The following is a 14,467-nucleotide window of genomic DNA, read 5'->3' on the forward strand; positions in this document are numbered from 1 at the left end:
CTTGAACGGTGCTGATGAATGTATATTTTTCAGCCATCTTCATTGAAATACCCAAGAAAGCTGAATCTCTGCTGCTCCTTCTGTGATAACAACTACTTCAGTACAACATTCTTCTCTGCATTCCTATTCTGCTTTGAAAATGCAAAGTGCCGTTAAGTGCTACTTTTAATGATGAGCCATATCACAGCTAATTTTCTTAGCCTGAGCTTCTATTCAGCTATTTTCGCTGATATTCTCTGTGCTATTTTGCTCTTTATGATCATGGCATTTAAACAATGCTTCCTAAACCTATTGCTAGCTGATAACTAACGCTGACTTCTATACAGCTTCAGTGAAGAATGATCTAGTGTAGCTGTCTTCTGGCTCAGTGTCTTTAGCAACAAAGTTGTGAAGGCATGTCTAGATTTCTTTTTGACCCAGCTGCCAGGGACTCAAGATGATGGTATCTTTTGTGTATCATTTTAACCACTTTAGACTGAAACAATTTCACTGAAATTGATGGTTCAGAGCCAGGGTAACTGAAAGGGTAATCAAGTCAAAGGCTGACTTACTTATTTTTGGAGGAGAAAGAATAATCCATAGTACAGCATGACCCAAAACATTAAGCTCAACTGAGAGCTCCAGCCTGTCCGAAGTAGGATGGGTGGAGTTACAACCCATGCCCTCTTGTTATGCATTCAGTTTAAAGAATCTGGGCTTAAATCAGTGTTATTTTAAAAATTAAAATCTGCCCTGTTCAGTGCAACTATTAAAAAATCCTCAGAAAGAACTTCTCAGTGCTTTGATTATTATTTAAAGTAATGTCACCCTGCACTTGCAGAGACGACCAAAAACTACATGTGTTTAGGCTAGCTGATTTTCTGCATGGCTGCAACCCAAAGGAGAATTCAGATTTTCCCCCTCAGATTGTCCACAATGCTCAAGAAATCATCTGCAATCTGCCTGTAGCTTCAACTTTCCTGCTAGTCCCTGCAGTTTTTTTTTTTTTTTTAAACTGAAGTCAGCTTCCAGTCCCACTGTGTCCCCAAACGTGAATGTCCTGAAACTCAGAGAAATTCAAATCTATGCTATGATCTAAACAGGTATACCAAGTACCTCTGCTGTCATGCCTAATTAACTTAGGACATTTTAGGCTTTCTCTCCAAGCATCAGTCTTCCTTTCTCCCATGGATACTGTGAAGTCCCACAGTGAGCCTTGTTGTCATGACCTAATTTTTCTACAAATTGAGAGATTTAATTTGTTCAGGTGCCAGGCAAAGGGAACACAAACTTGGAATTCTCCTGGCTTCTCTGATTTAACTGAGACTTGAAAAATCAATAGGGGAATTATCTTGCTGTCTCTAGGTAGTAACTTAATAACTAGAACATAATTAAAAGGGTGACATCGGTTTGTTTAGGACTACTGTGGCTTTTTCTGTGGGCCTGCTCCAGAACCCGCCTCATACTGAGCTGAGACAGTGGAACTGGGACTGGTTCCTCTGTTAGGGAAAGCCTACATTTACTAAAAGTGCTGCTGTCAGTTTTTATTCCAAAACTAATTGAATAACCCTTCAAAACAGTATATACTCCCAATCACACTTTCAGATATGATTGTGACATTTTATTAAGCTGACCTTTTCAGGATCACTATCATTAATACTTACGATCAAATAAGTTTCTTCATAGAATCCAGTGTGCTCCAACTCCTCTAATGAAGTTGACAGTAGTTATATATAGATGCGTATGTGTGTATATCATATATATATATAAATACTGCTGTATATGAAATGCTGTCTGTTTTGCGTTCTTGTGTCATCAATAAACCTGAGGAACTTCTCACTGAAATTTCATTGGCAAGTACTATTAAATATGACAAAATACATGGTCTGAAAATTCATTCATTGGCAGTAAGAGAATTTCATATTTAACATTTTAGTGCTTCCCAAACATCCTAAATGCTGTTAAAGAACATGGTCCACTTCAGATCATTTTGACTTAATATTTAATACCAGCTTCCTCACCACTATGGTTCCTTCTAAAACCCTGTCATAAGAATGCGCTTACTAGACTTGACAAGATACAAATACATAAATTTCTGCAAATCTGTACAAGTGACAAATTAATTAGCAGGTCAGAAGCTTGCAAATGCTTTGTGAATCACTTTCATTGTATCCCATAGTCATATTCAATACATGTATTAATATTAGACCGCACAGCTACATACATCTCAGAGTTGAGCTGAAAGCGTAACTGAAAAATACACAAGTTGACACTTCCATATGCATTGTGTGAAGTAGCTTAAATGACAATTGCATGTCTAAGGAACAAGTAACTTCACAGAAAGCTAGTTTACCAAATGCATTGAATGAAACATTTAAAAATCCATTTTAAATGTGAGATGAGCAAAATTTAGGAGAATGAACTGCCTTGAATGAAATGTTAAAATAAATAGCTGGCAAAGGCTGCTGCCCCATGAGGAACCAGGCATTTTGCAAAACTGCATGCTGAGGAAAATCCAAGGTACTTTATTTTTGAAAGTGGGAGGCTGATTCTACGAGAACTTTCTATTTTAGTTTATTTTGAGCACCCCAAGCACGCAATGCTGACAATCTTTTCCTTGGCTGATGGCCTAACTAGCATGTTACAAGTCAATCCAAAAGCTGCCTTTCAGTGAACGGCAGCCATTCCGACACACTAAACATTCACTTGACAAAATGATCATCTATGAAATTAATTCCTTAATATGACTCCCCCCCCAGCCTTCCCCGCACCCCCCAGTTAATTGCATCAATAGTCTAAATCTTACCTGACTAGTAAATTCTCTGCTGCTTTCACATAAATGACAGCTTGAATGATCTTATGTAACACACTTGTGGTGCTCAAGTAACTTTAAAAATTGCTTCCCTATATTTTGCCTCAACTGCTCCACTGCTCATTTGCCCATCTTTGTTCAGATTAATGTGCTGACTAGGGTTTTCCATTAGGATTGCTAAGAACTTAACTATTTTTATTTCCATTTCCTACTGCAAAACTTAAGTGGAAAGCTTACACATGTATTGAGTTTGGTTTTGCTAATACAAAATAGGAACAAATTATCAGGAAATGAAACAGTTTTTCAGTTTATGCTCTCTAGTGAAGATGTTGCTAAAATTGTATATTACAAAGCTTTCAAGGAACCCTGGTTAGAGACTGTCTTGGTCAGAAGATCTGGCAGAAGCATAGCTCAGCCCATGTGTTTGCATAGCATTTGTTACTAACTACATAATTATAAATGGGACCAAACTTTGCCCTCTTATCTGCATCTATGGCTCTCTTAGGAACAGTGAAAGAAACTAATCTGCGAGCCGTACTTGACCCTTTGAGAACTACATGCATCTGCTTAAGGCCATTTTTCCACATAAAACATTTTTCAGGAAAATGATTTAGCATGTGTTTAATTTTAATGATTTGGCTTAAGTGTCTTTTTGAGTGCTTTATCAAGCTACAGCAATCAGCTGCTTAATAAATATTGGATTAAAGTCTGTAAAGGGAACACATGTATCAGAGACAAAAATGAAAGAACATTGCCAGACACTAAGCTTTTCTGGGGTGTTTGGGCTGAAGGACAGCTTTCATCGATGTTTGAAACTACAACACCAATGGTTTTGACAATAAAAAAAAGTTTGACAGGGATTGCAATTCTGGAAGTTTGCTAGTTAGACAGTGAAACCCTCCACAGAATTTAATGCTGTTAGAGGAAAACTACTACTAAAAAAAAAAAAAAAAAAAAAGCCTGTTAGCTGCAAATACACATTAATACCCCAAACTATTGCTGAATTCAAACTGGGCTGGGCTGAAGTGATAATCTGGGCTTTGAATTGGCAAGCATTTGACATCCCAAAATACCATGCTATATGCTCTTTTGGTAGAATAAAGATTCACTGATATTTAGCAATAATTAAGTTGGGTTTTCTTAAGTTATGACAGAAACACAATAGGTAACAAATGCAAAACTTAGCTTTTTGCAGTACTGACATATGTGAGTATATTGATTCATTACAAATAACTTGATGGTTTTCCAGTGCACGATTAAAATAAAACCTCTAGCAGTCAGAAATCCTTCCTGCTCAGCATTGAATACAGCAAGTGCCACCAATAACTGTCCCCTTGATTTACATATTCTTCAAATTTTGAATAGGCCTGTCCAGCTGGATTGCTGTTTCATTTCCATCAAACTGAGCTTCTGTACCTTTGGGTTCACTCCCTCTCAATATGCAACAGCACTGACTCCTCCCATGGTCCCACTGCCTGCTTCCTGGGTGTCCAGTCTGTCCGCTAACCGTGGATACCACAGAGCTCTGATACTGACAGCTCCCAACCCTCTCACATTTTTCAGTGAAATATGGCCTTTCCCAAGCTCTTCAGTAAAGTCAGAGCAAACATGCATAGATTGGGAAAAATACCAGCATGTTTTGATGATTCTCCATTGTTTAAGGTTTGTGCAATACATAACAAAGCCCTAAAACAACATTGTCGACTCCACATCCACTGAGACATTCAGTGATTTAGCAGTTTCATAACCTCAACCACAATTCATGTTATATACTACAAAGATCCCCAAGCAGTATTCAGATTTTCAACTTTCATCTTCATAGCCAGGCTTAATGGCATCCCACATTTTAAATTGTTTTTTCTTCCTTCCTATAAAATATCTAGACAAAAAAATTCTTGTGTTCAACTGAATCTAAACAACCCGAAATTTGAAAGTTTAAATAACTGGTTGATAAAAATGTATATAATCTACATAACCTATAATGGTTTGGTTAAAACAGTTCTTTTTGTAGATGTCTAGTTTTGGAAGTAAATGCAAGATAAACAGCCATAGTTCACATCAGGTTGAAACAAAATCCTCAGTGTTTAATATAAGTATGACTGGGCAATATTTCAAGCACAGGCTCAGCACAAACTCCCCTCACTTCCACAGTGCTTCAGTATATACTCAAAAGCAAAGTTTAGAACGAGTTTCAGATCTTAAGAGAGAAAGCTTGTATTGATGGTACCCCCCATGAGAGGCCTACAGAACAGCCAGCCAGTGCGGGATCCAGTTCAGTACTGCCCTTGCAGAGCCACGAGGACAGACTGGCCACACGAATCATCTTAGGACACCAACATCACACATCTTCGGAACAGAACAGATTTGTAGGTAGCTTAACCCCTTTTAACAGTGCATTTATTTTAAAGACAACCAGCAATAGGCATCTTATATCCCGTGCTGCTGGATATGTGGACTTGATTTGGGGAGCATTCTGAGCTTTAACCCATCCTTTGCCTCATGTCATTAGAGACCAGAACTTACGTATTGATCTAAAGGCTTAAATAGTTATCAATGTTTCAGTTTATTCAGAGCACAGTCTACCATTACCAACAAACTAATAGTTTTACATTAGAGTGCCGGCTCTACTTTGTCTGCTTGAACTTCTCACTACTAGCCTGCAAATGTTAAGTGAAGCTATTGTTCTGGTCAGTAGAAATTAAAAAACAGAAGAGTTTCTTTCACTTTAAGATCTTTAGAAAACTCAAAACACAGAAGTTAAAGACAGGACAAAATCCAGTCTGTTATTACATGAACTATATTGTTTACATTTCTATTCTTTAGTTAATGTAACTGTGATTACTGTAGTTCATAAAGACATATTTATATACATATATACACATATATGATCTATGACTTCCCATGACATATGATTTCTCCACCAGCATAAAGTTAGAAATTTAAAAAGAATGACAAGAATAGCTTGAATATCCATTAAAAAGGGGTTTTAAGCATTTTGCTTTATTATTGCTCTTCTGAGTACCAGGATAAACATACAATATTTTAATATGCACATTATGTTTTGCTCAAGCAGAAACTGATATAGCTACAACTGAAAATTTTAATTTGGCAACATTTCAGTCATGACAGTTACACATTATGAAAATTACTCAGTAGTATGTTTGATGTTAAATATCAGTAAAGAATATTAGTTTAAAAAGTAGAGCTACATCACTGTCTCTAAAAATATTGCTGTAGTAGGACTATTCGCATGGCTTCTGAATAACAATCAGGAGATACTCGTTCTCTGCAAGATATAAGAAGTTTTAGTTAAAATATTTTATCTGTTTTCCCAATATTCTTATCTATTCCTCTATAATCAAAATTATATTTATGAAATTTAAATTAAAAAGCAACTGTATTCCTAAAAACTTGATTTAAAAATTTAAGCACTACTTTTACAAAAATCTGAAATTTCAGATGAAAATCTACATCAATGTTTAACTATATGATATTAACTCTATTTTAGTAAGCAGCAAATTTGCTTTCAAGTAGCTGTGAAGATACTTAAACAAGCAAGTAAAAAGAGAAGCCACAAGATAAGCACCTGGAAGTTAGCACTTGTTACAATAATAAACTTTTGACAGCTGCAGACACTTCTGCAGGTGCAGAGAACTTCTTTCAGTTCACTACCTAGTTTATTCAAAGTTGGAAGCCCCATTTGGGGATGAAAACAGCAGGAAAGATTTGAATAGACATTTACTATGAATAAATTCTAAGCATGCAAGACTTCACCTACTAATCCTAAAAACTTGAGGAACAGTTTTAGAAACAATTAAGTTGTATAGCTATTTAACAGTAACTATTTTAAATGAAAGATTTCTTTAAAGTATCCAGTGAACTTAGGGATACATCTGCTTTAAAAAGTTAAGCTGCTCTCCTCCATTGCTACTTTGCACTTTCATCCAGAAGAAAGGTAGTATAAATCACAGGATAAAAATTCATTTGCTACCTTTTATTATTGTAAAAGGCAGTCAAGCCTTTGAACAGCTAATCTCCCTGTTAGCAAAAAAGCATCACATTCTACACCATTTATTTGAAGGTCAACATGCTTTAACGGTTACTAGTCAAAGAGAGTGAGCCTCTCTCTAAACAATAACTGAAGGGCAAATGCAAAATAAGAATAAGTGCATCAGTTTAAATAAGGTGTCTTGCTCATTGATTTAAAAGATGCATCCTATTTATACTCCAAGATACACAGCTGACTAAAATTTTCATCTTACTATTAGCTGATTTTACCCATATTGGTTTTATACCAGCATTATAAAGAATTCCAATCAGGTGAGGTAATGAGTATCTCGTGCACTACCTCTGCTTTAAGTTTGCCTATGAAATCAGCATCAGAGGACAACCGCAGTGAAGAGGATCTACTAATGGTACCATCACTACCTTGGTGGTAATACTACATATTGATCTATATAACACATCCCGCCTATGGCTAGAAGTCACACCATCATACAGTATCAGATGAAAAACAATTTTTAGAAACAAAAGCTATCTCATGCGTCTCTTCAAAGCTAAAATTGATCTGCCGCCTTTAAAATTATACGTAATATTTGATACTTATACTTTTGTCCAGTTTTCTGTTGGTTGAAAAAGGCACAGAAACCAAAGCATTAATCAGATCTGGACTTGTTTTGTTGCTTCTAACCTTGTATACCTTACATTAAGATGCTAACATCTGTTTACATAGTGAACAATATAGATATACCCATGTTCAAAAAGGATCTACAGAAGTATAAAACGCCTTCTTATGGTTTTATTTTTAAATATTCATTTTTAAAATGCATTTTCTTACGCCAGCCTTGCTTATGAAGAACTAAAAGAAACCTGAAGAACATAAAATTCTATGATTATTTAATAGAAATATTACCTGGAGCTACCATGATTTCATGCTTCTTTGATCTGATCCTAAGAAAGGTTAGATCATTCCGAGGATCAATATCTCTCACCGTGCTCCTAGCTTTCATGGTGAGCTGCTGAAGAAGACCTGCATACTGGACTGTTGTAGAGTTATCAAAAGTCGTTCTGATTGGAATTCCTGCAAATAAATAATATTCTAACTCATAACTCAGTTAAACTGCATATTATTCATATATAGCAAATCATAAAAAAAAGATTTCATCTTTTTCATGGCAGAAAGGATTTATATTGATTTCAGGTATCTACATGTGTTTCGAGGTATGTTTTTTTTTTTTAAATTAATCAGTGGCAATTAAACATTGAGTTGCCTTATGAAACTTTTGAAAGACCCTAACTGCTGTTTAAGGCTCTTAAGTATCTATCAAACTGTTCTATAGCACTTTAACAGGTTTGGTGCTTCAATCAGTTTAAACATTGTCACCGAGTTCGCATCTTGGCTACAAGAATCTAAACCACATTTCAACCAGCTGCAGCATTTGGTATGTGCAGTGATAGAAATTATGTATTCCCAGTGAAATACCAAGAGCAATCAAAGGGTAGAAGTGGCATGCTTGCATTTGACAAGCAAACCACTCTTAGAAGAATCCCTTACAATTAGGATGCAAAATAATGACAACCGGTAATACATACTATATCGATCCAAACTACTAAAAATATGACCACATAAATCAGGATTAATTTTTGATAATTTAATGAATCATTGTTTAGCAATGATTTGTCAAATCATGCTTTTGATATCAGTAGGCTACCAGGTGGAACTAAACATAGGGGTCACAGTAATCATGCAAGTGTAAAATTGTTTGGCTTTAATAAGCTTGTTTCACTTATTAAAAAAATTCCTTGTAACCTACTAACAAATAGATTAAAAGTTGGCAAGGCAATATTCTCTTTACATACATTTATACTGTATCTTCCAGATGGACAGGAATATAAAAATAGAATAATATGATTTAACAAGTTGAAGAGCTTGATTTATGAAAGAATTAACATGCAAAAATACTGAATGTCAGTTAAACAATTGGAGGCAAAAAGAATGAAAGAAATGATAGAACTACATTAGATTTAGGCTATTCCATAATTTTTCTAGGAGGGTATTATCTGAATCACTTGAAATCAGTGTTAACACATGAGAAATAAACCTGCATTGGTAGAGAAGTATAACAGGATGACCCAGTACATACTTTTTGTGTCTAATGTTTATTACACAGATGAAACTGAGGATTTAATGGAAACAAACAGGTGTTCCCAAGCACTACATTAGCACAAAAATATCTATATAATCACAACATTAAAATGGTAAGTCACTTAAAAGCAGCAATGAAACCATGTCAAGCTTATATGACCTTTTATCTAAATGATTACCTCAACAAAACTAGCACTTTTAATGAAATATATCATCCTCTAGGGTCTAATAATAATCTGAAAATATGTTGACACAAGTGACATCCTTAGATAAAAAGCAAGCTATTCTTCCTTTAGGACAAATTCTCTTTGCCTCTGCCCCTCCAAATTAGAGAAAGGCAAATCCATCCTTCATTAGAATTGCTGTAGTGTGATCCTTCACAGCTGTGAAGGACATCATCAGTTTAGGAGATTTCCAACTTGAACATACTTAACATGTAGTGTTACAATGAATAAATTAACTTTGAGCATTCTGTTTCAAATAAGTGACTGGCAATGCTTGTACCAGGAACTTTTAAATTACTATTTTGCCTGTATACAGGCCTGTATCTATACTAGTAAAAATATTACTATTTATTTTACTGAAGAACAGAGGGTTTGGTCTTTCTACAGAACCATGGGAAGCCTAAAAAAAATTTATATTTGCACTGTCAGTTCAAGTTATTTTACTGTGGCTCATTTAAGTTGTAAATTTATATTAAATGCTTCAGGATAGAGAAGTCAAATTTTTTTAATTTGTATAGAAAGATTTGAAATAATTAGATGGACCAGTGCTAAGTATAGACATTTGGAGATGTTACAAAACCAAGCAACTACACACCTGCTTCAAGATTGAGTTTGTAGAACCTAAACTTCTTGGTACCTTGAATACATTCTCACATAGCATGGTTGGTTGTATTCACATCTGGCATTTAGAATTGTAACGTTTCCAAATGAGAAATTAAACTCCAAATTCCTTCACTACTTTTCCAGTCAGTTTCTGTCTGGCCACATGTTCTGCAGGTTTGTGAGGAAGCAGAAGTTCGAACAGGACATGACTTTTTGCCTTGCTGTGAATAGTCTAATGTGCAGGAAAGGAACAAACAGGAGTGTACTACCTCCTTTGTGCAAGAAAAGTGAGAAGGAATCCATAACAAAGCCTTTTTAAAAAAATGCGCTATTATCACGAAGACTTTGTAGATCTACATGTGAGCCTTCCCTTAACAGACAGTAGAAATATCATAGGTAAAGACATTAGCACACCTGAGTGAGAAAGCATACTTGACCAGTATCATGCCAAAAAGCAAAGCGTAATGCTCTGAGAAACTGAACACAAAATGTGGTTATTTTTCTATCAATTACTTTAGTGGTTTTGACTTATTTTAGAAGAAATGTATCAGTCTGCAAACTCAACAAGGCTTGCGTTTTCTGAATAGTTGGTTTTGTGCAGTTTTAGTCTGCAAATTAATCAGTCTATAAATGCTCATTGGATCAAGTCACATTCTATTGATTTAAACAGAACATGGACACAGCCAAAAACAATAGTTGTTCTAAAACCAAACCGTATTTCAGCTCAGTAAACAGCCATACATGGAAATGAGCATGTGCAGGCACAAAGCAGGTTTTCATTTACTGTTTATCAGGCTATGCACTTCTCTTGACCTGCATCATCTATTCTGTGAACAAAGACATGTTTTATTTAACATGTCCAGGCATGCAAATCAAATTGTCTAGATTTTCCGAAGACTAAAAAGCACTTAGGCTTCCTTCTTAGTGTTCTTTCCTCCTGCTGCTGAACTGCTGCCAGGGGAATAGAGGTTTTCTTTTAATTGTAAAAGTGAAGGAGATCAACTAAATTTTAATACAGGCAAGGTATTGTGGAGTGAGTTGTCTTACCTTATTTGCAATGGAATGGTTAAAACAACATTAAGTTTAGAAGCTTAGCTTCTCAAAACTGACTTCCGTGGCCAGTTCCACGTTTGGCTTGCAATCTTCAAGGTCCGGTCACAGCCAAAGATGGCCTGACACGAAACTCGCTCTGCGAGACACTAGGACAACGCACCATAACACTCTGTCACCAGCCTCCGAGTTTAGCACAGCCAAGGAGCTGCTCCTACAGTAGGAGGCCAACTTTGCTTAGTAAAAGGTTTTCTCCTGATGCCTTTGTTACCTTTCCTGATTTTTCAGAGGAAAAGAGGGGGAGTGAAGTGCTAGTGTGTTTTCTTGTAAATGTGAAGAATTTGGGACCAAAAAGCAACTGTAAAAGCAGCAGCTTAGTGTCACGCACGTTCTCCCTTTCTGTAACCTACCAGGAGATGTTCAAGATCCGGTTCTGAAAAACAGAGTTTAATTTGATTAAATAAGTGGAATAAGTAATGACACGTTACAAGCCCTTGAATTAACCAAAAGTTATGAGACCTTCCATTATTTCTTCAGAGAAGATTTGCATCAGAGCTCTCGACTTCCCTGCTCCCCATTAGCTGGGATTAAAAAGAACACCTCGAAGAGCTTCGCGGGGCGCCCGCACTCCCGGAAGGCGCCGCAGCCCCTCGCGGCCTCGCACCTCGGCGGCCTCGGCCCTGCGCGGCCTCTGCGACGCCCTGCTGCGGGCGCCGCCGCCAGGCCGCTACCGCGCGGCGGGTTTTACCTTCTGCGTTCACAACGATGGTGCCGACGACCCCCTTGTGGGCTTCAATCCTCTTGAGGGTTTCCTCCACCTCCGCCTTCGCCTCCGCCTGCGGGGAGAGACGACACCGCGCCAGTCCCGCCGCGCCGCCCGCGGCCGCCGCCCCCCCGCCCCGCGGCGCCATTACCATGGCGGCGCCGCCGCTCCCGCCGTTACCCGCCGCCGTTGCCAGGGCGCGGGGCGGAAGTGACGCGGCGGCGCGGGCCGGCCCTGAGGGAGGGAGGTCGGGCGGGAGCCGTCGGGCGGGAGCCGCCGCGCGGCCCTTCGCGCCCCTGAGGGCGGCTGCGGCGCGAGGCGGGGGCCGGCGCCCGCGGGGAGCAGGGCAGGGGCGGCGTGGCGTGGCGAGGCGCTGAGCCCTCTGCTCGCCCGGGCAGGAGCGGGGCGGCGGGCGAGGCCGCAGCGTAGCGCAGCTCCGGAGGCTGCGCGGGAGCCAGGTGCCCAGCCCAGGCTGGGGCGCAAATGGCGCCTCGAGGCGAGGGCGGAGGAGGGGCTGGAGGCCCAGGTGAGGCTGCTCAGGGCACTTAAGGCTTATTAGGGCATCCGGGGCCCTTATTAAGGTGTCAGGGCTGAGCTCTGCTGGTGTGTGCTCAGGTTGGGACTAGGGAGCAGGGGGAGATGCAAGCTGAAGTCTCCTTGCCTTTGGGGAGGTTTTTATTTATTTGTTTAAAGTTAAGATTACTTCTGATTCTAAAGACTAATAATATCATTTAGTTGCTGTCCCTAGAAATAAAGCAGTTTCTTTTCTTGTTGCACATAAGTAGTCCCTTGTCTGCTCCCTTACTCTCAAGGGAGAGTTTGTTTTGTGGTGCTGCTCCAGTCCAGCTGCGCCCTGGTACCTGCCTCTGAAAAAGGTGCTTTGTGCTGCTGTAGCTTACCACATGCTTCAGATGGGTGTAGGTCACTTGTACAGTGCTGCAGCATGGCTAACTTATCCACGTGGTCCCATCCCCCTTTCTCTGATAGCAGAGGCATAGACTGTATGTGATGAAATCTTTGAGGAACCATCTGCTTTCCTGTGTTTCTACAGTAAATAATATTGAAAGTATGTAGAAATGACTTTTGTATGCTACTAAGAGGGGGATTTAGTCTGGCTCAGTCTTCTCTCTTGTATATGAAGCCTCCTGAGTCCTCATTATTGGATTTTTTTTAGCTGCTGTGCTCTAAAGAGTTAACTACAGCCATTTACAAAGTCTGCTGTTATCTGAAGATACCATCCCCTTTTTTTTAAAGTGAGATCTTAAGAATAAGTTAACAAGTTAATTATTGACCTGCAGCTCTTTAAGGCCTCAGTTGTGCCTGAAAATGGCAATGATATATTTGCACGCTGACAGGGACCAACATAAATCAGAAGTGTTGAAGTTGCTGTCTATTCAGATAGGTGTATAACTAGCTTTAAAATGCATTTATTAAAAGAAGCTAGTATTGTAGGAGATTGCCCAAAATCCTTTAGCATGCTTTGGAGGGCAGTCAAAAACACTGTGCATGGCACAGGTTCTAGTCCATCTGAGTGACTCTGCATCAGCTGTGAAATACATTTCGCCTGTGAGCAGATTAGCCAGCAATGAAATTTGCATTGCTACACCTATGTGGTTTTGTCATAGTAAGGGTTATGGTGTTCTGAATTTTTGGAATTGAGATATTCTTTCATTTTTTTTTTTTAACAATTGGAAGCACTGGTGCATGATTATTGAATCTGACTGGAACATCTGCTGTGCAATTTTGTTTTAGTACAGTCAGTAGATGTTCTTAAATGAAAACTTACAGAATATACAATGTGAACCTGATCCTGCTGTCTGCATTGGTCACAGGAATGGTCCTTGCTATTACAATCCAATTATGTCAACGCACTGTGGGAAGACATAGTGTAAGTGAAGGTGATAATCTTACCCCTAGTAACTGGACGGGCAGTTCCAGGGGTCTAGGAGAATAAGGAGGAGGAATTTTTCCAATTATTCTGTCCTATTGCTGTTACTTCATTTTCAGTGCTTCTTTCAAGATCCCTGTTTTTCCTCACAGATGTGAGATGCCTGTGAGTCTCTTTAAAACCAATAAAAAATCAAATATAGTTTTGCAGAAGATGCTGAACTGGAGCCAAGATGACAGCTAGCATGATACATGATTGCTCTTGGAAGCATTATTTATACTCAGCATGAAAGACTGAAACATGCAGCCTTTTGGAGGCACTCAGATAGGCTTAGTCTCAGACTTTAGATATGTAAGAATAAATGAAAATATTTTCTTGGTGACTTTTGAAATTTAAGCAAGAACAGATTCTAAGCAACATAATTACTCCTTTGACATACAACAGTGAATACAATATTAGGAACAGGATGATACTGCTTGAGAGCCAGCAGCTCTTTATAAGCTGGGACTGAAATTGCGCAAAAGCTTCTGTGTGTGAATAAGTCTAAATGTTTGCTGTTAAAGTAGCAAGTGAGAAGTTTAAGGTTCAGGTATTTGGACTTGTAGTCTTGTGTTTGAACTCCTAAAATATATGCATTTGCAGATAAGATTGAGAAAATAATTACCTGAAAGATGAAAAATGTTAAAGACTATTCCCATATCTTTTCTTCAAGCTGTGGCAGATGTAACTCCCCACATGGGAAACTAGGAAGAGGATTTTGCTGGTGAGAGTGTGAGAAGTTCAGTCCTTCATTGCTAGTAGAACCTGAAGACCCAGGAAGAGGTAGGGAGAAGAACTGCCATGTCATTGGTAAGACACTGAGGGACCTGTGCTACACTGAAGTGCTGTGAGCAGTCTTGTTGCTGCTGGCCATTATGAAATAGTCTAAAACATTTCAATGCAGGAAGAACTTCACTTTTTATAACCAGTAATCAGTCCATAACCAGTAATTGGTGTGTATATA

General features: G+C 38.6%; 1 protein-coding gene across 1 annotated transcript; it reads right to left on the reverse strand.

Moving 5' to 3' along the window:
• Positions 1–5,760: 5,760 nt before the first annotated feature.
• On the reverse strand, positions 5,761–11,761 carry DYNLRB2 (dynein light chain roadblock-type 2). The gene is made up of 4 exons (XM_067302445.1): positions 11,728–11,761; positions 11,562–11,649; positions 7,704–7,871; positions 5,761–6,077 (listed from the first exon to the last, which is right to left on the reverse strand). Exons 1-4 carry the CDS (start codon positions 11,728–11,730, stop codon positions 6,034–6,036), a joined length of 303 nt encoding a protein of 100 aa, XP_067158546.1. The 5' UTR covers positions 11,731–11,761; the 3' UTR covers positions 5,761–6,033.
• Positions 11,762–14,467: the final 2,706 nt, after the last annotated feature.

Source organism: Apteryx mantelli, chromosome 10 (assembly GCF_036417845.1).
Source record: "Apteryx mantelli isolate bAptMan1 chromosome 10, bAptMan1.hap1, whole genome shotgun sequence".
In the NCBI taxonomy this organism is placed as follows: Eukaryota; Metazoa; Chordata; class Aves; order Apterygiformes; family Apterygidae; genus Apteryx; species Apteryx mantelli.

Excerpts from the sequence above, each read along its gene's own strand:
- DYNLRB2 (XM_067302445.1), bottom strand. Across the intron at positions 7,872-11,561 it reads CATCGTTGTGAACGCAGAAG|GAATTCCAATCAGAACGACT; the intron begins GTAAAACCCGCC and ends ATTTATTTGCAG. Across the intron at positions 6,078-7,703 it reads TGAAATCATGGTAGCTCCAG|AGAACGAGTATCTCCTGATT; the intron begins GTAATATTTCTA and ends TATATCTTGCAG.